Source organism: Cupressus sempervirens, chromosome 9 (genome assembly GCF_028749045.1).
Source record: "Cupressus sempervirens isolate cs-2001-9-10 chromosome 9, ASM2874904v1, whole genome shotgun sequence".
NCBI classification, from domain to species: domain Eukaryota; kingdom Viridiplantae; phylum Streptophyta; class Pinopsida; order Cupressales; family Cupressaceae; genus Cupressus; species Cupressus sempervirens.
The window spans coordinates 56,805,092-56,832,001 of NC_143126.1; the positions used below are offsets into that span (position 1 = coordinate 56,805,092).

General features: G+C 35.1%; 1 protein-coding gene across 1 annotated transcript; it reads left to right on the forward strand.

The window, feature by feature from the left end:
• The first annotated feature begins 4,813 nt into the window (after positions 1-4,813).
• LOC149537619 (nuclear pore complex protein NUP35-like) lies at positions 4,814-26,910 on the forward strand. The gene is made up of 3 exons (XM_089798992.1): positions 4,814-5,671; positions 8,004-8,115; positions 26,371-26,910. Exons 1-3 carry the CDS (start codon positions 5,130-5,132, stop codon positions 26,677-26,679), a joined length of 963 nt encoding a protein of 320 aa, XP_089655118.1. The 5' UTR covers positions 4,814-5,129; the 3' UTR covers positions 26,680-26,910.

A 26,910-nucleotide genomic window follows, 5' to 3' on the forward strand; every position in this document is an offset into this window, starting at 1 on the left:
GCCATTGTACTTATAAGAATTCAAATAACTACTGAATATAACACTTTTAGGTATTACATGAAATTGCATTTTAGAATCAAATTTCAATTTATTGAGCATTTATTCATATAGGAAACACAAATAATGTAAAGTAACCAATTGAAATTTCATAGACTAATAAACCAACATATAAAAAGAAAATTCTCAACATGATAATGTACTTACCTCAAAGACCTCATATCTTTCACATCTCTCAACCTCCTCCACATTTAGAGCCAAACTAGACCATCCCTACTACCATATAGCCAATCCCACTCACACTCTCTTCCTCTACTCCAATCTCTTCTCGTTATATTAGATCAACAAGAAAAAAATTCAATGATATTACAAATTTTAATTAATTATTAAATATATCTTATATTTCTAAAACTAACATTGTTACTTTCATTTAATATTTTCATCTCCTCAACCTTAGTTTTTTTCCACCATTTCTTTCTACCAATCCTATACCCATCATCCTAGACAACTTTAAATTGTTTCTAAAAAATTAACACATGAACTAGAACCAATAACCAATATGTTTGTCTTTTCAACACCTTAATGAATAAACTTACATTTCAAAATATAATAATAATAAATAGTTAGACAAAAAAATATTGAAGCATTCACCTACTAGATTGGTTGTAGATTCATAAAAAATACGAGTCAAAACTCTTTTTTAAACTTAAAATTTCTCTTAAACGTCAAATAATCTATTTTTTATAATCAAAAACACATTTTTGACTGTTTTTTCACAGAAGTTGAAGTTTTAATCTAAAAAATTTAAAATGTCTTATTAAGATTGTAAGTTAGATTGAGAAATTTTAAATTATCAGCTACTTTTTATTTTTATGTGCACAATTGATCTTTTTTATGACAGATATAAAAACATAATTTTAAAAGTTATTACACCTTTTAAATTACCTTTTACAATAAAATGTTTGAAATTATCTTGCATTATTACACTATTACATTCTCGAAAAACTATAACATCACCAAAAATTGCTATCAAACAACAAATAAGTTTAAATATTTATAGTTTTAAAGTTCTAATTTTCTTAATCCATAATGGTGGATTTGATATATTTATGAAATTAAGTGTGTAGGATTTCTCTCGCTATTAAGATTTGAGTTCATATTTCATTAATAAAGCAAAATTGTTAGAAGAAATGAAAGGATGTCAACAAACTAAAATGTTAGATAAATGAAAGGGAAAAAAGGATGATAACAAACTAAAATGTCCAAAAAAAAATGCACAAGAAATGAGGCACAAGTTTCCAAGGGGATGTTTTCATGCTATTGTTTAGTTTATCTAGCTAACATCTTTCTAAGCAAACAATTTGTAGAGCCCTACGAGTATTAAATTTACTTAATTGTTAATAAATCATCTTAATTTTTTCTCCACGTGACTAATAAATTCTTTGTGAAAAAAAAGTATGGTGATAAATTTGAATCAAATGCTAGAAAAGCAGTGAATACATTTATGTAGTCATGTGATTTATCTTTTCATACGCTTGAACACCTTTTTTCCCCCAATCTATTCTCCATTTTTAAGTCATCCATAAAAATAGAAAAATGATCCAAATTTTTGTTCATCATTAATTAAATTCTTGTAAGTAGCGATAATTGTTTTTCCAAAAATAATAGTCCTTACATTTTAGGATTATAGGTTTGAGTTGGTGACATTGGGAGAGGCTAGAAATTGTCTTCCAACCTAGAATTTTTTTCCTATGTGATTTTAGATTCTATCAAGAAATGATAAAAAATGATGTTAATTTGTTAATTTTAGTCATACTGTATTTCACAGAACAACTAACTCCCCTACATCAATGAGCTTAAACTTTAGAGGTGAACTAACGAAACTCAAACAACATTCATTGAAAGAAAGAAAGAAAATATTTTATAGTCCCCATAACTAAAATAGTCTATGAGACAAAGTGCCTTGCAAACTATTTTTTATCAATTTCAGTTCCTTCTTTATGTAATTTGATGGTTAGTTCCTCCAATTATCAATTGCCCCATATTGAATAAATCAACCCAAGATTTATTTGTCAAGAAATTTACAAAATTGTCTCCATTATTTTTGAAGACATCAAACTCTAAAATGAAATATTTTTCTATTTTCCCTTTTTTGAAAGTGCAAAAAATACACACTCTTTCTTCTCACACTTCTTTTGGTATTTTCCAATGTCCAATTTCTCAACAAATTGGATGAGAATTATTTTGTAATTGAATGTTAAGAATTTTAGGTTAAGAGATATTGACTTGTAGTCATATTTTTTAGTGAGATGGATTCAACTCTTCAACATAATACTTTTATTTCCCTCTTTAGCCCTTTCTCCCAAAAATGTTTTTCAAACTTATCCATAACAAAAACCTTTATCTATTGCTATTCATGGGGCACATACTGGCATACATATTTCATTTACTAATTATTTGTTATTTTATGGCCTATGTCTTATATCTTTTGCACAAAATGTCACAGAAGACAACCTTTTGTGACATGTCTCTTTAATTTGCTAATTTAAAAAAAAATCTAAAAACAACTTCAACTCCACCACCCCCCCCCCCCCCCCTCTCTCTCTCTCAATGTCTCAATGTCTCAATCGAAAATATTCCTTTATCTTAATGTCTCAAATATTACATTTGATAGGTATTTTATAATGTTTGTGCATCTGGTAGAAATTAGTTAAACAATTTAATTCCGTACAAACCACTTTGTAAATATCTAACCTAATCAATGTAATAATTCTAATAACACTGTGATACATATACTGACAATCCCCCCTTTATTACATTATTCTTGCAACTGTATTAATCTATTGAGAAACCCCCCCTTCAGATTCATATTTTAAAATTTGTTGAATACAAGATGTATGCACATTTTATGAAAATCTTCACTGGAGAAACAAATCTAGAGTCAAGCGAAGTTCCATCAAATTATCTCATAACTCTTGTAAAGGTGTAGTCTATATCTAAGATTCTTGAGTTCTCCCTCCATAACTCTCGAATCACAACCTCAAAAGCTACTAGACAACCTTCGATATTGAATTCTACACAAAACCCCTTACCTGCCTCCACAAATTAAATTTCACATACATGCATCTTCAACTATGTCATTAATCAGGGAATAAACAAAAAACCAAAAAGAAAAAAATGCTTCTCAAACAAAATATCATCTCAAAGTGAGAAGCTAACTTGAGATGATTAAAATCCTCCATCCTCCTATGCCGCCAACCTCCAAAGTGAAGGTTTATAATACTTCTCCACGGTCACTAAAAAAATCATAGCTAATGACTTCATCATTTGATGAGTCCTCATTTTCAACATAGGTTATATTACCTTCATCTTTGATGTTTCAATTAAGAACATCTCTAGCACGAATTTTGCAGGACTAAGCTATATGACTCTTTTTCTTAACACCCGATTTCCTCATTTCTTGTGTTTGATCTTTTGTTATGCTTTTGAGCATATAAAACATTTTCTACTTGAGAAACACCTTCTGAATCATTTGCATTTGATCTTATTTTTTCTACTAAAAGTGTTGAAATCATATCTTCTAATTTATGAGAAGTTATTTGGTTGAGTGTAAAAGCAACATTAGTATACTTCATAGGCAATATGTTTAACAATATAGCTTTAGCATCATCATCATCTACCATAGCCTTGACTCTGGCTAGTTGTCTAAGAAGAGACCTCAAATGACATATGTGATTTGCCATTGTAATTCAGCCTTCCATTTTAAATTTGAATAGTTGAAGCTTAAAAGAAATCTTTACATTAAATGCTTTTGTTCCAAATAACTTATTCAAATCCTTCCAAATTTCACTTGAGTTTTTGTCCAAGTCTATGTGATGCAATTGAGAATCAGAAAGTGCAAGACCGATTATAGCCTCGGCTTTATCATCTCTGCTACTCCAATCTAATAACTTGCATCTGTAGGTGGAGCTTCTTTTCGAGTAACTATTCCCCATAAATTCTTATTCATCATTTGCATTTGAATTTTTATTTTCGAGGTATGAAAATTAAAACCACAATATTTATCTAATGTGTCAACGACAATCTCCATAACAAAATACCCTCCTTATTTCTTCTGATTACTCCACTAAAATTTAATACTTGTTGCTAAACTCCAATTTTTTAAAAAAATGTAAACAAAAGAATAATTTTAATCAATTTACATACATAGAGATTTCTTCATTAGTCGTAGTGCTAAAGGAGAACTGGAGATCGCTTTGATACTAGTTGTTCCAAAAATAGAGAAAATATTCCTTTATTTCAATGTCTCAAATATTACATTTATTAGGTATTTTATAATGTTTGTGCATCTGGTAGATATCAGTTAAACAATTTAACTCTACACAAACCACTTTGTAACTATCCAACCTAATCAATGTAATAATCTAATAATAATGTAATACATATATTAACAATATATATTTGGTCGAGATTTAGATCGTAAGTCAATAGGGGCAATGAAGCCTATGAGCTGCCGATCTAGCAAAGGCCTTCACAAAGTAAATTTTACTACTCGATATGAAAGCACGAACCTAAACCTCTTTTGCTAAGAGTCAAAGAGACATCCATTCCACCAAATTTCACCTAATGAACGCCATCTTTCAACTCATTGAAACCTATTCAACTTCATAATAGACTTGTTTGAAACTTTTTAACTTCTTAAATAACTAGTTTGAAACTATTCGACTTCAACCCTTTTCAAGGAGGGCCGTCCTAAAGAGCCATGCAACTTATCATTTAAACTTTTATTAAATATAGATGATGCAAATAGACCTTTGGTCTATTGGTGAAGTTAAGAAGTTGTTAAAGAGCCCACCAAAGTCTGTCATCATAAGAAAATGTGTGAAAATACCGTAAGCCTAAAACGTTGAAGCTATTGACCGTTTGATGGTGGTCTCTCCCGGTGCCGTCACTGGATACAATGGAGGTGGATATGCCGCTTATAATTCATAACCCAGAATAAGTAGAACCCTAAACTCCTGCAAAAGTCAAAGGCCACTCGCAACGTGTTAGCAGCGCAGCCGCTGACCCGAAGGCGGGAAATGAAAAATCAAAGATTACAGTCTGCTGAGCGTTAAAGAACAGAGGACGCCATGGACTTCACCTCCTCAACTCAGAAAGGCTCATCGGGGAGAGTCGCGAGCCATTCCCGATCGCGATTTTACAGAGACTTGGCTTCACCCGTCAAGATTGATTTTTCCTCCCACCCGCAGCACTCTCCATTTTCTGGTTCATGGCTCGACGGTCCACCGCCTCCTCCCATAGTTTCTCTCCATGATCAAGTCGAAGACGCTTCACCCCCAGCTCAACAGTTCAAATCCCCGCCGCCAAAGCCATCCGCCCCGGCTTCCGCCGCCGCCTCCTCGTCGATTACCATCAGAAAAAGCACTCCGCCGGATGAATCAGGAACCTTTGGAGTGGGTGGAGAGGGTTTAAGCTTCCAAACGCCCAGGAATCCGATCCGCAGATCTTCCCTTTTTTGTGAAGGAGATAAGGAAAATGAAAGCCCCGTGAAGGACGGTTTGCAGCAGGAGCCGCGCGGTTTACTAGAGCTCCCGCCGCTTGAAGAAGCGGAGCGTCCTCAGAGTCAGACAAACGGAGCGGCGGACGGGCAGTGCTGGGTTACTGTTTACGGGTACGCAATCTGTTCTTTTCGCTCTTTTCTCTCTTCTTATTTTGCCTTAAATAAAAAAGGAATCGAATTCAGGGTCATTGAGCTACTTGTCTTCTATTTTGGGGTCCATAGTGCTAATACTAATAGCTTCCCAAAGGAAGTGATTTAAAGCAGAATAGAGTAGGGTATATGCGAGTCATAGTGTAGGGGTACAGTGTCAGCTGGGAGGCCTCGAAACCTACAGTTAGCTCTCGATTCAGTTAAGTTCTCTGTTGCCTAGAAACCTACATTCAAGTCTCAAATCAGTTAAGCGCACAGGGACACCATTTAATGGAAGCTTAAAAGGACCTTTACTTCCCCGTTTAGAAAAAAATGTTAGCATTAGTTGAGGTGAGGTTAATGATTGCTTTACCAGGTTGTATAATAACCTTGATCTATGTTCTCATGACTTGCGAACCTAAAGTACACTACAGTGCACCCCAAAATATGTGCGCCTGAAAGTTTGAATTATGCTCTTGTGATCTGATAGAAAGGATGAAAATACAGTACAATCCAAAATAACTACATCCAAAACATTAAACCTTGAATTAGATTAATAAACATGAATGAAAAATACTTTGCACCCTAAACTCCAAAGTAGGTATACTTGAAGCATTTACACTAGGTTTTGGCAAGTCTGTTTTGGGCTTGGACTCGGATGCATCATCAATTAAATTGATCAAGCAAAAAGGTATATTAAATTGGTTGAAATTTGACACTTAATAAATTCACCAAAACATTGAAAACCGCCACTCCTCCATGTGGCAAGTCATATTATCCTGTTGTGGTTCTATAAAATGGAAACTCAATGTCACTTTGCTGAAGGGATGGTGGTTTTGTAGCTGTAAGGCCTTAAACTTCTTGATCATTGTCTGATATTAAACGAGGGCCAAGTCTTCCGAGGTAAGTTGGTGGAACTCGTTAGGGTCCAGCTCAGGACTAGGCATGCTTTACTGTTTTTGTGAGACTTTCCAAGTCTCTGACCTAGGATTACACCAGAATCTTGTCATTTCAAGCAGAACCATGGCCAGGCTTTTTGCTCTGCAGGGATAAGAACATGCCAAACCTTTTACACTAAGCCTCTTGGACTTCGCATTAGTGTACTTTTGTAGATAACAAGGTACATGGTGTGTTCTTAGATACAATTCCCCGATTCTCATTTTATAACCTTGGCAATAGGTTAAAAAGTGAAACCCATTCACATCTGGGAGAGGTGTGCTTCGTGCATTATCCAGCACGGCAAACTTAGATCAAAAGATCAATCTGTTAGGGTTCGTTTCCCATTTTGAAGGATACAGCTAACTATTGAGGTATGGGGTAGAAAAATGATCTTTCCGAAAGATGCTGCAAGTGTGCGAAGTAAGGGAAATCATCCAAGTTTTTAACATAAACTTGGTCTGGTGAAGTTTTTGCTTTCCTGTGGCAAGGGATCATACATGGATGCCATAACACATTCTTGGTTTTCTGGGAGACAATGAATATATCATATTTCTCTTTTATCCTTCTGAAATTGCTGTCCTCTGTCATACACCTTTTTCCAATATCTGGGAAGGATCATCATATTGCAGTCATTTTTTCCATGGCTTGGTCTTTCTAAGCCTGTATTCCAATAATTTTCCTTCCATGCCTATATCCTTACAACTATTAAAGATATTTACTTTTCCATTTATTGTTCTGCAATCATGATACCTTTTTCGATAGGCCTTTGCCAAATGTTAACATATGATCCCAGTCAATTTATGATATTAACTGCAATATCTATTTTATGTTTTTCTTCTCTTTAGTGTATTCTACATTCTGATTGTTGACTTGTATTTTTATCTTTCATGTATTATTGCTACAGAAGTTTTCCTAGATGGGGACTGCTTTTGGTGCTAATATTTTATATGCATTCACAATTTTCTTTGTAAATCACTTTCTGAAGATTATATCAATTAGGCCTGCCTAATGATGTCAGCTACACTTTATTTTTGGAGGAATAATGCCGAGTTTTTGGTGATAAAAAAAGCACAGATCTACAAAACTTTTATACGAGCTTTGTTATAGTGGCTACTTCCAAAATTTACACATCTGTTAACTTTCTTATTTGATCATAATTCCGTGAATCCAGAAAATCGATCCTTAGTTAAATCCCTTTGGATTAGTATCACAAAATCATTTTTTGAAAAATTGAACCCTTCTCTCTCTCTCTCTCTCTCACACACACACACACACACACACACACAGAGACACACACACATTAATCTTTGATAGCTTTTCAATGTTGTGCTCCATCCATTTGCTTATATTGCAGGTTATCTTTTTATTTTTACAGATTTACTGCACAAAACACAAATTTGGTGTTGCGCGAGTTTGAAAAATGTGGAACAATCTTGAAACATGTTTCAGGGCCAGAAGGTGCAAACTTTATGCATATTTTATATGAGGTAAATTTTCACATGTTTCTTTTAATTCTTCTATCCCAAAAGAGACTTTGCAATTAAATTAGACGGTTACACAAGTAAAAATGATAGTTCAATTTATGTTGTTCACATTTAGACCTTCTAAAGTGTGCTAAAATGGATCATTGGAAATTTTTTGTTAGCTGTTGAATTGCTGTGGCTGTCAAAAACACATTAGATTTCCAACACTTTAAAGTTTTCAGTGCCATTCTGAAATTTATACAGTTGAAAGTACACTTGTAGTAACAATTGAATTTGTGGGAAGCTTTTGCAATAATGTCCCAGTATAACAATGAAACGGAATAACTACGAATTTTGGTTACCTTGCCTGGGACCCTTGACCCTTGTTTGGCTAGGGTTTGAATTGGTTACTAGTTTAGGTCGATTCGCCTGTGGGTTTGGCCATGGTTCAAACCGAGACAGGCTGGTTTGACCGAGCTGAACCCAAGTCGAACTAGGGTCATACGAGGGCAGACCTAGGCAGCCCAAGTGCGGACCAAGTACATTTTCTTTGAGAAACATTCTTTAATTTAGGTCAGGAAACAATTATTATAGAATTTGAATATGGTCTTTAACATTACGAAACAAAATTTGCTGAGTTTAGACATTTATTGCATCAAATTAAACTAGCCCTCAAGATTCCTTCCAGGGAGATTTTTATATCCAATTGCTGATAATGATCCCTATCTGATTAATTGCAAGCTCTCTAGAGGGATATGCGATATTTTAAACTTTAAACAATATCTTCAATAGGTGAAGGGAGTTGTGAGCTATCGGATGTCAATTACAAACAAGCAAGCTCTCTGTACAGTGAAAAATTAATAAGCATTTGAGGACTTGGGAGATTGAGATTGTTATTAGTACAACTAATGCCTTTGATGAAGAGGAAGAAGATTTAAAAATCTATTAGATGATAAAGTTCCAATTGTTGAAAGTCAAAACAATGATACTTAAATGCAATATCAAAGTTCTAAGACCTAAAATTGGCTTAGACTTGGCAAGGCCGACTCGACTCATGACTTGTCTATGACTTGACGAAATGAAAAAAACCCTTGAAATTTAGAGATTTTTAATGATGTAAAACTAGTTTCGTGCACCCATTATTAAATAAAGCTTAAAGACATTTTAACATCATCAAATAGAAGCTAATTTGAGCACCTACATAAACATACATCCATCTCATAAGTACAAACGTAAATAATAGCTGAAGTAAATTAAAAACATAGATATATAGAATTATAAATCCTGTCAAATGTATATAAAATCCATGAAATCCATGACATCAAATATTCCCAAACATGTGTAAAAAATAAGTCTATGGCTTAGGTTCTAGCTCAACCACAACCTCAAAGTAGTTTGTCTACCTATAAAGGCGTCTTAGGGAGGTCTTGGATAGTGAAACGAGACTCGGACTCGGCTCGGACTCGGCAAGGGTAACTTGACTTGTGACCCGACTCTGACTTGTGACCCAGCTCGGCGGTGACTCGGCAAAGTGAAAAAACCTCGAAATTGTGAGATTTTTTAGGATTTAAAGAACATTCCATGCACCCATTATTGAATAAAGCGTAAAGACACAATAACATCATTAAATAGAAGATAATTTGATCATAATGCACATGCCACATACTTAAAGTTAAAAACTTAAAACTTAAAAGTCAAACATCGATTACATAAGTACAATACTACAAAGTTACAAACTTACAAAGGTAAATTGCTTAAAGTAAATGCTATATTACTAGTAATTAAAGTCAAACTAAGATAAATCCATGCAAACCATCAAAATGTATATGTATTATCATTTATGCAATATGAAATCCAACACATCAAGATTCAATAGTCATCATCAAATTCAAATGTTCCAAACGCTGATCATATATTAAGTTAAACTGTTAAACAAAAAGTTAAAACAAGACTATAAGTCTACAGCTATGGCTCCTAGTCGGAGTCCTCATCATCATCCTCATCCTCAGGCTCATCCTCATCGTCATCCTCATCATCATTGTCATCCTTATCCTCATCCCCAACCTCAGCCTCAACCTCAAGCTCAGGCTCAGTATAATCTATAAAATGCCTCTTAGTAAGGTGTCTAAGGTAGGTCCTGGATGTCTCAATAGCCATAGCATCAGCTCGTGAGGTGCCTCTAGGATCAACTGTACTCTCTGCCTCTAGCTCTGCCAATGTCTGTGAGGTGCCACTAGCAACAACTGGAGCTCTCTAGTCCTCTGCTGCCATAGCCACAGCCTCAGCCTGGCCCTCTCGATTTGCTTGGTCAAGCCACTGTAGGTCCTCATCATCAAAGACAGGATCAGTAGCCTCAGTGATCCAATCAAACTCTAGATCAACCTCCTCTAGAGTAATCGGAGAGGTGTCACTATCCAAAATCTCCCTGCTCCTAATGCGGGTTGTAGTGCACAAAGACTAGACTATTCATTTTCTGCACAGACAACCTATTACGCCTCTTCGAGTGGATGTGCTCGAACATGCTCCAGTTGCGCTCACATCCAGAAGCGCTACTTGGCTGGCTCAAAATGCGGATGGCGATTTGCTGAAGGTTTTTGGTTGAAGGCCCAAACATTTGCCACCATCTATTTGAATTTTGAAAAAAGGAAAACAAAAAAACATGGTTATCGGGAGACCCGTCTCCCCCTAAAAGTCACGTCTCGGAGATCAAGATGCGTCTCAGAGACTTTTCGCGTCTCCGGAGACCTCAAAAAATGTTGGAGACTTCATGACGAAGTCTCCTAAAGTCTCCCCGTTTCCTAAACCAAAAAGTGAAGTCTCCTTGAAGTCTCCTAATAAAATATAAATGTAAAATATAATATGAAATAATTTTATATATTTTAGCCCTCATTTTTATGTTTTTAATGCAAAAATTAAGACCACTGACAGTTTAAATGATTAAATCATTTAAAATATTTTATTTAATAAATTAATAACTTTATGAACATTAGAAACACTTTAAAAAAATTATATTTATTTGACAATTTAAATGATTAAATCATTTAAAATATTTTTGGAGAGATGATTTTTTGGAGAGCATGATAGCTGAAGACCTTGAGATGGATGATCACAACCTTGTGGAGTAGATGATAGTACCATCGACATACTAATACTAGATATATTTTTGTTTTTTGTTTATTGTACAAAGTGTTCTTTTTTGTTTGCATATCGGCAATTCAGCATCAAACTATACTTTTTTGAATTTAATATTTGAATATGTAATGATAATCTCAGCGATTATCAATCTGATATGATGGTGATCATATGCAATATTCGAAAAGCAAATATGTCTATGAGATACAATATTGTGATCATGTGAGTTTTGAAATCTTTGACTCTATGAGTCTATTTTAATTTTTAATTTGACATTACTATTATTGTTTGCTTTAGACTTACAGTATTACTATTTTCAAATTTTGTATTTACTTTTATTATTAGACTCTTTAAACTATTAAATTTTGTTTTTTTAAAATTTGCCGTCTCCAAGTACCCCCGTCTCCTATTTGAAAAATTGCCGTACCGGTACCAGTACCAGTACCAGTACCGGAGACCTCGAAGTCTCCTCGTCTCCCGGTGACCTTGCAAAAAAATATTAGTCTCATTTCAAAATTTGAATTTTAAGTGTAAAGCTAGAGATTTAGAAACTAGATTGTATAAGGCTTAAGCTGCAATCTTTACCTGGCTGCAATTTTGTACGACCTTCTTTGCAAATTTGACTTGAAAAAATGGGCCCTGATGCATTATTATAGGCATCCATCTCAAGCAATATATCTGTGGGATTAGGGGACATTTTCGATATCACTGTGTATAGGCCACTAAGAACCTCCTCATCTGTCTTGAAATCATCACAGAAACAATATGCCGGATTGAGGTAATAGGCTGCTGTGTGGATGGGCTTATGAAGCTGATTTTGCCATCTCTTATCAATTATGTCCCAAATAGGGCCATAGTTTTCCTCAACTCTTACATATTTGGCCTTAATAGTCTCCTTGACCCTATCCATGCCCTCATAAATGTAGCCCATAGAGGGCTTCTCGCCATCAGCAACTCGTAGGAGGGCTACAAGGGGCTTGGTGATCTACAAAACAATTAAACAAAAAAACAATTTAGTGAATGATGAAACTTTGCAAAGTTGCACAATGAAAATAAAACAAAAATATGTATGAGACAAATTAATTTATAAAATTTTAAGACTTAAGCTTTTAAAATTTAAAATTTAAATTTTAAATTACCTCCACAATCTTCGAACATGGCTCCCAAAAATCATCATCATCATAAATGCATTTTGTTGCATCTATTCCTGTAGGGTTGCTCGCAAAGGAGGAGGAACTCCATTTTGAACCAACAAACATGCACCTCAACTCTAACCTTGAACTCAGCAAGGATTTTAGTGTGATAAGAGGCAAATTTTGTGATACCAGGACGAGCCAACTCCTTTCCCTTCGTGTATTTCCTCATAGTGCTGAGGACCAAGGCATGATTATAGATGAACTTACAAAGATTTTTGGCCTTGGTAACACATGATTTCACCCATACAAGCTTGCCAATATCCTCTAACATGAGGTCGATGCAATGGGCCGCACATGGAGTCCAATAGATTTTTGGGTGTCTCTCCATCAATAGTTTTCCTGCAGCAATTTTAAATTAGTTAGTAAACAATGAAAATTTTTGATGTATTAAAAAACTTTTAATTTTCAAAATTTAATGAAAAATTAAAACAATTTTTTTAGAAGTAGAACTTAGAAAGTTAGAAGTTAAAATTTTACCTACAGCAACATAATTAGCTGCATTATTTGTCACCACTTGGACAACATTGTCTTCCCCCACCTCCCTTATGACCTTCTCAATAGTCTCACATAAGAATTTTGCATTTTTTACACACGAGGAAGCATCTATGGACCTCAAAAACATGGTGGATCCTGAAAGTGAAAATTAAACAAAATAATTATCATTCAAGAATCAATACTCAATAAAATAAAATTTTCGTTATTCAATAATAGTATACATTAAATTTTAGACTTCAAGAAGTAGAGCATGATGAATTACCTCCGCTAGAAACAAGAAAATTTAGGAGGGTTCTGGATCTCCTATCTGTCCATCCAGCTGTCATGATAGTACACCCCTTTTGGCTCCAAATCTTTTTGTGGTCCTCCAACTCAAGTTTCATCTCCTCAACCATATCTAGCAAGAGGGGGCCACTCAACTCATCTTCAGTGGGGGCTTTGAACCCCGCACTACAGATAGAAACTGCATCAATCATCCCCTGCCAATAAGGAGTCCTATTACATTTATAAAAACATTTTAATTAGCATATTTCAAATTGTCAACATCAAGTTAAAAGTATAAAATTGAATATAAATTTTAAAACTTAAAACGTAAAACAATCAAATATAAATGAAGTTGAAAACTTGAAGTACTTGGCTGCTATAAATGGAATATCGCAGAAAAACCAAAACTTGCAAATTGCTCTTACTCCAGCTTTATGTATCTCCCTATTCCAACCCATGCTCTCAAGTGAGGGTTGTGCACCAGGAGTGGTACGCGGTACAAAAAAGTTGTCCAACTTATTAGATTTTTTAACTCTAGGACGAAGAATAGTAGCACTACTAGAAGGGGCAGCAACAGTAGCATCACTAGAAGTGCAAGGAATAGATGTAGAAGAAGCACGAGCAATAGAAGCACTAGGACGATAGGGGGGACGGGAAGAACCTTTTCCAACACAGCCTATTGACTCAAAAACATTTGCAGATGAGCGTGGAAGGGAACTAGAACCAATCTGAGCTAACTCTTCTAATTGTTTTTTTTAAATTCTTTTTCTTGTTCATATTTTTCCAAGGCTACATAACAAAAACGTTGAGCCTCAACAGTTGCAGCTCCACAAGGCTCAATATCATGACCACATAAGCCAACAATATGGTATTTTAATCTATTTATCCCCCCACTATTAATGGTTTTGCAAAATAGGCATTTTGTTTGAGTTCTCTTTCTACTCGGAAATTCTATGGTGAACTTCCAACACTCATATTTTTTGTTGCCTTTAGAGAGCTTGGGTTTTTTTACCTCCAGAGGCCATTATGACTTAATTAAGGAAAAATGTAAAGGTTGCTGCAATAAGACATTTTAGACCAAATATTACCATTTCAGCATTGCATTTTATGAAGATCTAAAGTTATAAAAAAACTCATAAACAAACAAAAAAAATTCATGCAAAAAACCCATAAGCATAGACAAAAAAATCATCAAAATATAAACAATCAAGTCTTACCTCTTTCAAATGCCTTGGGAAGTGTTGAGAAGAGCTCTATAAACTCCTTGATGATCTCAATGCAAGCTCCAATATCACAAATGCAAGCTTTTCTCCTCCTCCTTTTAGCTGGTTGCAAAACAAGAAAACTCTATTTCTCTTCTACCTCTCTCTCTCTTTCTTCTTTTCACTATAGACTGCTATGGGAGCCCTTTTAGGGTTATATGAGTGAGAAATGTAAAAAAAAAATATTAAAAAAAGTTGCAAAAAAATAATATTTTAATGATTGAATTTTCGCCTGTTGCGGCCGGGTCAAGCTCCGCTGGGTCAAGCGAGTCACTCTATGACTTGCGAGTCACGCGAGTCACTCCTTGTGACTTGTCGCTCATGGGTCACGAGTCATTGTGACTCGACGAGGTCACTCCTCGTGACTTGCCGCTCGTGGGCCATGAGTTATTGTGACTTGGCAAGGTTAGTGCGGCTCGCTGACTCGCATCACTTGTTGCGAGTCATGTTACCCTGCTTTGAATCAACCTCTGGTAGAGTCATCGGGGAGTAGTCAATGTCTAAAATGTGTGTGCTCCTAAGATAAAGGTTGTAATGAACATAGCCAAGCTTGTTCAACCTCTTAGCAATAAATTTGCTAGGCCTCTTAGAGTGAATGTGCTCGAACAAAGACTTTTTAGGGCAAAATAGAACACATAAGTAAAAAAAAGAAGGCAAATACTTTTTTTTTTGCATGTGTGGATGATTGTTGTTGCCAACTAGCTCATAAACTATGAAACCCACAGTTATGAAATGACCTGTTGACCCGGCTAGTCATGTGGGTTGGCCCATGACCTGACGGGTCATATAAACTTGCCTAGGCTAGCTTGGCTCATTGACCTAGACTACCCACAGGGCACACAACGAGTTTTGGGAGTCTGGCCGAAATTATTATTTTAATGTTTGATGTTGATATGATGCCATGGTTACAAGTTTATGGCATTTTTGTTGTTTAATAACACTATATGACGTTCTAATCTTAATTCATGCTTCAAGGCTGTATACATATGTATAACGAACCCAAACCCCATTTCAAAATTTAGGTATACTGGTGAAGTTGCTCTTTGAACACGATCCCAAACCAACAACTTAGCAAAATAATATTATAAATAATTTAATAAAATGTTTAAGTGTGTCAAAGATTACTTTTTTATGATCAATAAGGCGTTGGCTTTTTACGCTGCTAAATACTCCACAAATTCAAACTTGCCATGTCAACAACCTACTTTAGGCACAAAGCTTGCGAGCCCAAGGGCCCAATGGGGTTTGAACCTTGGTGGCAGCCAAACCCAATGAAGTGTTCCATTTGCTGCTCTAAATAGGTCACTCTGTTTGTTAAATACTACCTTGATCCAAACACATATGCATAAGTGTTAGCGGGTCTAATATGCGGATGATATCTATGGTCCTATTTACAAGTACTCTGTTATTGTGAAGCTAAGTTACTAGATTCATGCATGCCCTACCTTTGGATTTGGGTGTGTCTAGATGCAAATGTGGATGTGGGGTTTGAGTGGATGCTCACAAGGAGCACATGTTCTTCTTGTGGGTGCATTTGGACGTGCTTGTAAATTTTCTTCTTGTGGGTTCCTTGAGCATCTACTCTTGCTTGAATGCCCAACACACAATTTTGACTTAAAACTTTTAAAAAGTGAAAATTTGACTTTTAGCATGTGCTTAAAAATCTAAGATTTTTTCCGTATTTGGTCTCCATTTTGACATTTCAAAGGGTAGGTTATTATTTTCAAAGAGGATTGTTCTTGGGGTGCCAAATAGCTTCGACTAAGGAGATCTTAGCATCTAAGGCAATCATTTAACCTTACTCTTGTGTCTTTTAATGATTTTTTTAAAGATTCTAATTATTTTTATTGAAGTTTAGGATGAAAGCTTTCACATTTTTTCTGTTTTTTTAAGCAGAAATGAAATGAAGGAATTTTAATAACATCCATGAGACCAGTGGTCTAAGGGACTCAGAGGAAACCATTTAATTTGTTTGCTGCAATTTCTCCAAGTTGACCCTTCTATCTGCATTAAGAAAGTAGCCATTTAATGCAATCTTGTCTCTTCAAAATGTTCATTCATTTTGTTTACCGGTAAGTTGACATTGTATTGCTTGCGAATATCTTTATAAGCTGCACACTGTTTGGTAAAATGCCGCAATTCAAACCACCCCCTACCGCTTTGTTGCAAAATTTACAGGTTCTTTCCTCCCAATCCTCTTTGTGAACTTTCCATCTTCCTGTCTCACATCTCAAATGGTGAGAGCTGGTCCTCGGTTGGACAATTAGGATTTTGGCCTTTTCTTTGAAGAAACAAGTTTATCTCTCTATTCTAATGTTTTTGTATTTTTGTATTTCTTAGTGTATTTCTAATTTTAATTTATTTAATTTCTTATAATAGAAAGAAATTAGATTGCAAGAATGGCGTGAAAGTTCAATAGGTGGCGAAGGAATTGATAAATTCAAAATTTATATATAGCATCTGCTTTATGGGGACATACACCTTAGTTGGACAGATAGGATTTTGGAATTCCCTTTAAAGAAACAAGTTTAGCTCTCTATTCTAATGTTTTTGTATTTATTTGTATACTTGTATCTTTGTATTTCTTATTGTTTTTCTAATTTTAATTTACTTAATTTCTTATATTAGAAAGAAATTAGATCGCAAGAATGGTCGATAGCAAAAGTTCAGTGGGTGGGGAAGGAACTGATAAATTCAAAATTTATATATAGCATCTAGTTTATGGAGACATACCACAATAATTTCAGAGGCTCTAGGAGGTGGGCATATATTTGGAGGTGTAATTATCATAATAGAAAATCAAAACATAACTCATATTCTCGAGTGAAACTCCACTATATGGGCCTAGTTGGTAAAGGGATGAGAATGTGCACAAATAGTAGGAGTTTTAAAAGAACATGAAAAAGGTTGATAGATTGGTTCTAAGATCAAAACAAACTGCTTATAATGGTATAGCCGAACAAAAAATGCTTTTGCCCATTGATTCAGTTGCAACCTTCAAATATCCATCCTTGCTTGTAATAGAAGGGGAAGATGAAGATGGAGTACATATCACTACCTGCAATAGAGGTCCATTGGACAAGACATTGTTGAAAAAAAATTGCATGTTGCCTCTATGTCAATGGTTTTTCTTTCAACTTGGTGAGATCACCATATTGGTGGGAAATGGTGTCGGCAATCAATAGTGCGCCGGCTGGTTTCACAAGTTCTCGGTTTGGAAAGGTGCATACGACCTTCTAGCAAAGAGAGAGGGATGCTATAGAGACCTCCTTTCAACCAATTAGAGATTCTTTGATCGAATCAAGTGTTTCTATTGCTTTTGATGGATGGAAAGATATTGAAAACCTTTCATTGATTAATGCTATTGAAATGTCCCCCAAAGGGGCAACTTTTTAGGGTATTTGATTATGAAGAGGAAGTAAAAGATGCACAGTTTTTTCTAGATTTCTTTTTGAGTCCATAGAGATGGTGGGTAGTGAGAATGTGCTCCACGTAATCACAAACAATGCAAAAAAATTGTATGGTTGTGGGTCGTTTGGTTGAGGGTTGATATGAGCACATTGTTTGTACACCATGTACCATACACTCTCTCAACTTGTGATGCAACAAATTGACATTCAAATAAAGTGGGTGAAACAAATATACATAGAAGGCGAGGAGATCTTGGTGTTTGTAACAAACCATTAAGTGCCACTATTAATGTTTAGATATTTCTCGAGTGGAGTTGTGGATGATAAATTTTAGATTTAAGTTAAATTTTTGTCATGGTCATGTGTCAATTTGTATGTGAAATTGATTAATATTTATTATTTTTTAAATTTGTTATTTACATATTGATATTGTTATTAACTTAGGTTGCCAATATCTGATTGCATCACACACTATTGCTATGAGATGACTCTTCAAGGTGAGAGAGCCATTGGGTAAAATGCCTATTTGTAACCAATAGGATGTATGGAAGACTTTACATTTAGAGAGGGCCGATAAGGTCAAGACATAGTTCTTGGATGACAATTGGTGGGCTTGTGTGGAATATGTATTGGAATTCACCAAGTGTATCACGACTCTACTTTGATTTGCTGAATTAGATGTACCTTGTTTGGGGGATGCCTATGATGGCATGGACATAATGGTAGAGAAACTAAAATTTGTAATACAAAAACATGAGGATGACCTCGTAGAATGTGAAACCTTATGGAATAATGGCCACCCCATTGCACCTCCTTGCATATGTTTCTATGGTAGGAAATTAAAAGCATAAAGAGATGAAGAAGTTGCTAATGGCTACATGTGGTCATTTAGTGGACTTTCAAGATGAAGAAGTGGAGAAAGAAAGGAAAGAATTTGGCATGTTAGCCTTAGGAAAGTCATACTCCAACAAATATTAATGACCAATACTCCATGGAAGTTGTCACATGGTGTTGTGTTTCTTGAGATGCTCCCGTATCTCGGCAGCTGTTTTGCCAGATAAAATATGAGGGAGCTGATTATCAGCTACGAATAATTTGAGAAGCATCACTGCCTCCCGATTATTTGGATCCCATGTAGCTTGATTAGTACTAGCTCTAGTCGGATGCTTTGTAATACCTAGAAGAATCTGATTTGTATTATGATATTCAAAGATCTTTAGTATTTGTTGCTTCCATGTGCTATAATTTCGACCATTGAATTTTCATTTGCCCTCTAGTAGAATATTAGTCAAAGATAAAATATGATAAAATATGAGGGAGCTGATTATTTGCCAAAGATAAAATATGATAAAATATGAGGGAGCTGTTTTGCCTGATAAAATATTAGTCAAAGATAAAATATGATAAAATATGAGGGAGCTGATTATTAGTCAAAGATAAAATATGATAAAACATGAGGGAGCTGTTTTGCCAGATAAAATATGAGGGAGCTGATTATTAGTCAAAGATAAAATATGATAAAATATGAGGGAGCTGATTATTAGTCAAAGATAAAATATGATAAAATATGAGGGAGCTGTTTTGCCAGATAAAATATGAGGGAGCTGATTATCAGCTACGAATAATTTGAGAAGCATCACTGCCTCCCGATTATTTGGATCCCATGTAGCTTGATTAGTACTAGCTCTAGTCGGATGCTTTGTAACACCTAGAAGAATCTGATTTGTATTATGATATTCAAAGATCTTTAGTATTTGTTGCTTCCATGTGCTATAATTTCGACCATTGAATTTTCATTTGCCCTCTAGTAGAATATTAGTCAAAGATGCTATAACATGTTTTTCAGTGAAAAAGTGTGGAAATCTGTGAAGGCATGTACTTCAAGGCAAAAAAAAGCCAAAAAAAATGAAGGGATACCTAGAAGAGAGCTCAAAAAACCCAGTAAGAATATGTTGTTGGATTTTGGATCTATTGACTTGAAAATTGAAGCATGAAAATTGAGGCACTCAGGAGAAATAGACAACCTAGTTGAGATCTTGAAAAACCCATCAAGAATCTGTAAACTTTTTTTGATCCGGTACAAAAAATTAGGGTTTCGACCTAAAACAGCCCTGGCTGCAAAAAACCCCAAAATAAATGGAAAAAACGATGCGTAGATTATACAGGATCAAAAAAACAATGATTTGAGCAAAAAAAATGCTGCGATTTGTAGAGGTAATAGCACTCTAAAAAATGGTGTGATTTTTGCAGACTTGAGCAGCAAAAAACAAAAAATCGCTGGGATACAAACAGCAGATTGCAGAATAATGGCTGTTAGTAGCAGACAAAAACCCTAGCATGAAGCAGATATCATAGAAAATCATATCGAAAATATTGCTCTGATAATTTTGAACAAAAAATTATAATATTTTTAGAAAAAATTCAAAGAATTGGGGCTCTGATAACATATTACAAAGTAATTGGTAAAATACTTGTTTGATATTAACAATGATCAAGAGATCAATTTATACAAGAGACTGAATGATGTTTCCTTAGGAAACAATCGTAAAGAATACAAACATTCTATTCTAGAAACAAGAAACTGAATATTATAAACTTTCTATTATATACATGAGATTACAATAGATAAACATTAGATACTAAACAAAGATAATAAAACTATCTATTATCGTAACAGAGCTTCATTGAGGTAACTTGTCCATATGACTCAAAATCTTAAGGCTGTTCACTTTATCATATGACTTTACAAAATCTTAAGCCAGTAATATTACCCTATTAAAATATTCACACCAATATCAAATATTTCAACATTTATGACAGTTCATATTTATGAGATCACAAGATCACATAATCGTAAAGTCAATGATGAAAAAGCGACTTTCCATAGCTACAAAGCCTTTGGTAGGGGGCTCTTGCTCATTCAAATCATCTAACTCTGTTAGGAAAGTATTTTCTATCATCAATAGGCTCCAAAGTAGTGAGAACATTGTCTTTATTTTCCCAAGGCTGTGAATTCGAGACTTCAACTTTTGATTGAATCTGAAAGATATTCCTTTGAGATGAAATTGTAAGAGTCGCGTGAGGTAATTTATGCTGAGGGGGGTCCAGCTGCATTGTTGGAAGGACATAAGTTTAGTGGGAAATAGACAAAGACTGCCCCATTTGCTGTTAAGTTGACAGTAAGCAGCAAGATGGCTGCCTAATCAGAGGCAGGGAAGATCACCTATTGTGGCTTTGCGAGAAGTGTTGAGCAGTAACACTGTTGGTTTTAGTAGGGCATCTCTTTGTTTGTTTTAAATAGGGGATCTAACACTAGGAGGTGTGGAAGGTGGCAACTTGTCTAGAGTGCACAGGACATTTCTGCAGTGATTGGAAAGAGTTTGGAGGTGCAATGCTTTCAACGTCACTACTTGAATTTGCTTGATAACCTTAGGCACCATTAATGACTTTGTGTGACTACCCAAATTGGGATCAGTAGAAGTATGAGCAAATAGAGCAACTTTTCTATCTTAGTACATGCTAAAGATAATCTGAAAGTATGCCATAATTGGTTGAAGTTAGTTGGAAATTCGGCCTTGTCACTCACCAAAATGTTGTACTAGACAAAGGAGAGAGTTTAAGAGGCTTGGAAATGATATGAATCTACAACCAAATTGACTGTGCATGGGTGCAAAACCAAAACAAATGCTCGATTTGTTCAAAGTGCCAACAAAACAGGCATATGGGGTTTGACATAATACGAAGTAATTGGTAAATATTTACTTGATATTAACAAAAGCTAAGAGGTCAATATATGCAAAAGAATGAACAATGTTTCCTTAAGAAACAATCGTAAAGAATAGAAACATTCTATTCTAGCTAATAGAAAACTAACAGTTAACTACAAGCTAACTAAATATTAGAAACATTCTAATATTTACAATAGATTACCAAATAGATAACCATCAGATAATAATAGACGTTATCTTTTATCGTAATACCCTCCCTTAATGGTTAATCTATCTACAACACTAAGCTGTCCACCGAATTTGACAAACTTATCAGGACCAAGAGGCTTGGTGAGAATGTCTGTAGTCTGATCTGCTGTAGGAACATACCGCAAGTCTATAGTCCTGTCTTCAACCAGCTGTCGTATGTAGTGACATTGAACATCCACATGTTGGGTTCATTCATGGAAGATTGGATTCCATGCTATTTGATAACACCTTTCTTATCGACAAACAAAGTGGTCGGTCTTGTTGGTGACATCTACGTATCCACAAGCATTCGATGAAGCTAAACAACTTCACAACCTGCCTTAACTATCCCTTTGTATTCAACTTCTGTAGAAGAGAGAGAAATTGCCTACTGCGTTTTGCTGGTCCGTGTGATGACATCGGATCCCAAATTGAACACATATCCAAAAGTTGACTTTTTATTGTCAACAGAGCTTGCCCAATCTGAATTTGTGAACCCACTAAGTCTAGGATTAGACTAAGTAGATGATTGAGATGGGCCATTATCCTTGTTAAAGGATTGGGTTGAAAATGCTTGTTCAGAGGAGGACAAAGGAGCACTACTACCAAACTATTGTTTCCAATGATCCTATTGCATAAGTTTGGTGCATAGATTTGTGAACTTTAGGTCAAAACATTATTTACAGTAATGTTGAGCGTCTCAATAAAGTGCTCATAGGATGGTTGAGCGTCTCAAAATACCCAAAAAAAACAAGATCAACCCAGTTGAGATCTGCAAAAACACATTAGGAATATACAAAATTTTTGTTAGTCCGACACAGGAATCGAGGGTTTTCAAAAAATCTTAGTTGGATTAAAAAGCTTGAAATGTTTTGTAGAGTTCTTGAATAGAGGGCGGATTTGCAAAAAAAAGACAGATTTAGCACAAAGAAAATTGCAAAAAAAAGACAGATTTAGCACAAAGAAAATTGCAAAAAAAAATTGATGCCTAATCCCTAGTTTGGTTTGGAGGAAAAATATATGCAAATTTTGAACACGCTCAAGCAAATATTTTGAAAATTTTGCACTAGTAATTTCAAAATAGAAATTAATTTTTTTTGAAGAGGCCAAGAAATTACCCCATATTACGAAGTAATTGGTAAATATTTGCTTGATATTAACAAAGACCGAGTGGTCAATATATACAAAAGAATGAATGATGTTTCCTTAGGAAACAATCGTAAAGAATTGAAACATTCTATTCTAGCTAATAATAGAAAACTAACAGTTAACTACAGACTAACTGAATGTTAGAAACATTCTAATATTTACAATAGATTACAAATAGATAACCATTAGAAAATAATAGACGCTATCTGTTATTATAATATGTCACACGTAAATGTGTTAATAGCTTGCCAAATGTGTAATCGTGGGCTGTAGATTTGGTCTCTGAATTGTTTGGAAGCTTTTATTTCAAATAAAAGACGGAGGGTGAAGAGATGATGTTGAATTCACCTTTCTAAACCATAGGCAAATGTGGTGAAAATCACTTGTATTCGTTCTTCTAATTGTTCTAGTAAAATTGTTAGATGTATAAATATTCTGTGCAAAGATTGAAGAAGCAGTACCTCCATTACTGTTTAGAATATCTGCCTTATCTAGTTTGAACTTCAACCTCAACTTGTGGCTATGAAAGCCAAGTGGAAGTTGCCTTGGAGTTTGGATAAAATCATAAATGTCTAATGGCTTTTCTGGTATATGTGAGAGTGCATCTAAGAAATCTCTGCTAGGAGCCTGTCTTGGAATATGAGGGTGGGAGAATAGCAGCTGGACTATTAATAAATACAGAGCATATTGTATTTAGATGCTTGAGATTTTATATTGCTTTTGTATTTACTTCTTCTGAATCTGTATGAACTGAAGTAGAGATCATAACTGGCTACAACAGCAGTAAGAATTCTATCAAATATGACGTTCATAACTTTTAACCCTGCAAAATGATTGCCAAATGACATAGACCACAGGATTGTGCTTATAGCATTCTTATTGTTAGTTGAGACAGATGCGTATTTATACCCATCTGCAACATATATAACATGCACTAACAATGAAACTTAATTTCATAAGGTATTCAGACCAGTGAATAATCTAGTAGGGGCTGCACCCAGCATCATAAGTACAAAAGTATTTAAACTATGTTGTCAAATTCTTCCCTTGCAACACCAAAGTCTGGTCTGTTTCTTGCAAAAGTCTGGTCAGTATTCATTTCTTGCTAAAGTCTGTCTGCCTCTGCCATTCAAAGTCTGCCCAAATTCTGTTGGATGAACGTGGCACATACTTTGCCTTTTTTGACCTGGGCTGAATTTGGCCAAAATATGTTTTTTTTGACTTTTCAAAAGCTTTTTTGGTCTAATTTAGTCGATTCGATCTCTAACCCTAAAATAGACCATTAAAAAAGTGGAAAACTTAAAATATGTATCATTTGGACTAAAGCATTAATATATATGGTGGTGTGTTTTGCAATGTTGCTTTACTATTAGCACAGTGGTGTATGAGCTTACTTGCTGCTTCACATACATACATACATATATACGTATTAAAAAAAATGCATGTTTTTTTATGGACAAACCCAGAACAAATTTGAAAATTGAATGAATTTTGAACCAAAATCTTGAACCCAAATCCGTACCGGTGACCTGGTACTTAAATTGCAGTCAGCAAATTCGGTACTACTTTTAATGTTCGGGCAACTTACTGTGCCATAAGAAGATCCATAATAAGTGCACTGTTACAAGCTAGGGTTGCTGTTGCATCAAGATGTTAATGCCCAATACAGCCACTAGACTTATAAAAGACACGAAAGGCTGTTAAACCATGTCATGAATCTCAAGGAGGAATGTTGGTGGTAAGTCCAACAATCCCACCCTTTGCATTATCTGAGGGGATTTGAGCTTGGGACCAAGCTTTGATACCACTTGTTACAAGTAAGGGTTGCCATTGCACCAAAAGATGTTAATGCTCGATACAAACACTAGACTTATAGAAGACACAAGGGACTGTTGAACCGTGTCATGAATTCCGAGGGGGAACATTGGCAGTTAGTCCAACACATACAACATGCCTTCCGTTCGGCAGCAACAAAGAATGCAATTTCTAATCTGTGAGTGTTACCTAGATGAAAAGAGCACTAAGTCTTCCATTCATTCTTATGAAAGATGGGCTCTTGTGGAACCTCTATTCATGAAAGGCTCCATGAGTTTGACTCAAAAAGTACACAATTGAATCCTGATAGCAATATCACCATTTGATTTGCTCCGGAAGATATCTTCTACTTAGAAATTTACTATCAATAATAAAATGAAAACTACAATGCTATAATGTTTTTTTAAAGTTTATATTTTATGTAAAGGCGTGTGTCCCCTCACCCCTTTTATTTATTGTGTGTAAAAAATAACCAAAACTTGTTGGGTTGTTTGGGATCTTTTCTCTGGGGTCTTCATGAACATCCTTGAGATGTTTCCCAATTCAAAAAAAACATTGCCCTCACTCCCTTTATTTATTGTGTAAAAAATAGCAAAAGCTTGTTGGGTTGTAGGGGATTTTTTCTCTGGGGTTTTCATAAACATCCTTGAGATGTTTCCAAATTCAAAAAAACATTGGGGATGACACAAGGACAATTTCGACCAGTACTACTTATGTACTTGGAACATCCACTGCTGGAGACGTCCTTGTTTTGGCCCAAAATGCATCCTAGGGTTTCATAGGGTGGGATCTGTTAGGTCTGCTGCTCTAAACAAGCAATGCAAACTGACATATTGCTTAAATCATTTATTATTAATTTAATTGACAGCGAAGTAACATCAGACAATTGCCTTGCCATCAGCTGGTTACATTTTGTCCTCATTTGTTGTTAAGAATTTAATTTGGATGTATAGTGTATATGATACTGTGTTCTCTGCTTGTTCTGAGGTCCATGTGACACATTACCCAGAGATTTTAGGCACTGGTTAGTGTTGTGGAGCTGGTTCTGATATTCTTAGTATTAATAGGTTCCATAGACTCTGAATGACGTCTTAGTCTCATTTTCATGTTCACTGATGATAATGAAGAATCTTTATTGATATTTGCATTACCACTGCTGCAACAAACCAAGATTTCAGTGAACCATTATGGAAATGATTTTCTCCTTCAGAGGACCGTATAGTGTTTTATCCAACTTCTTCACAAGAATTACAATTAATGCCAATGGTTTAATTCTCATTTCCAAACTTGCCGAAGAAGATAAAAAAGCCTAATTGATGATTGTGTCATTGTTGCAGAGAAGTGACTGAGATTAAACTTTTGTAAGCATTTGAGATGTTTCTTTTTGATGGCCCTGAGAAAGCACCTTTGCAGTTTCAGTAGTTTTACAATCCAGTAGAATGCAATGCTACTATTTATCTTGCAATGTTTTTCGGTCTAATTTTGGAATGTTTCCAAGTCTAATTAGTTTTTAGTGTTACCAAGTACTATTATTCACTGGTATTGGTTTGTTAAGCTTTTTATCATCCAATCATCATGAATCATTTTTATTTGCTTGTAGAACACCTATGATGTACAGAAAGCTCTTCGAAAGAATGGTGTACAGATCAGTTCGTCACTTATGGTAGGAGTGAAACCTATGGATCCATTTCAAAGCCAAACCTTTACTGAAAAAGCAAAGACTGGATTTATGGTATTGCCACCTCGATCACCCGGAAAAGTTGCAACATTAACCTCAGCTACAAAAGCATTTTCTCGACCTTACTATTTGCAACAATCAAATGAGAGAGGCCAACGCTTTTCAGGGGCCATTGCTTCGCCTTCCAAATCAACTATATTAAGAATAGTTGATTTGATATTTGGTGTATGATCTATTACTTGTACAATAAATAGAGATAAAAACACTTGATGTGGAAGATCCCACATAGTTCTCTTCATAGCATTTACTGGCAATGTAATTGTGATGCAATAAATTGCAATAATTCATCCTATTACTGAGATGGCAAGAATTGACCTTTTTACTTTTGCAATGCGGTGGGTGTATGACTTATTAAACTGTGGTTTTTGTCACAAGAGGAAATACTATTTTCATTCATTATAA

What these genes read in the sequence shown, in the direction of transcription:
- LOC149537619 (XM_089798992.1), top strand. Translation starts at nt 5,130, where the DNA reads ATGGACTTCACCTCCTCAACTCAGAAAGGCTCATCGGGGAGAGTCGCG. An exon ending in TGCTGGGTTACTGTTTACGG is followed by an intron (nt 5,672 to 8,003) that starts GTACGCAATCTG and finishes TTATTTTTACAG; the next exon opens with ATTTACTGCACAAAACACAA. An exon ending in TTATGCATATTTTATATGAG is followed by an intron (nt 8,116 to 26,370) that starts GTAAATTTTCAC and finishes ATTTGCTTGTAG; the next exon opens with AACACCTATGATGTACAGAA.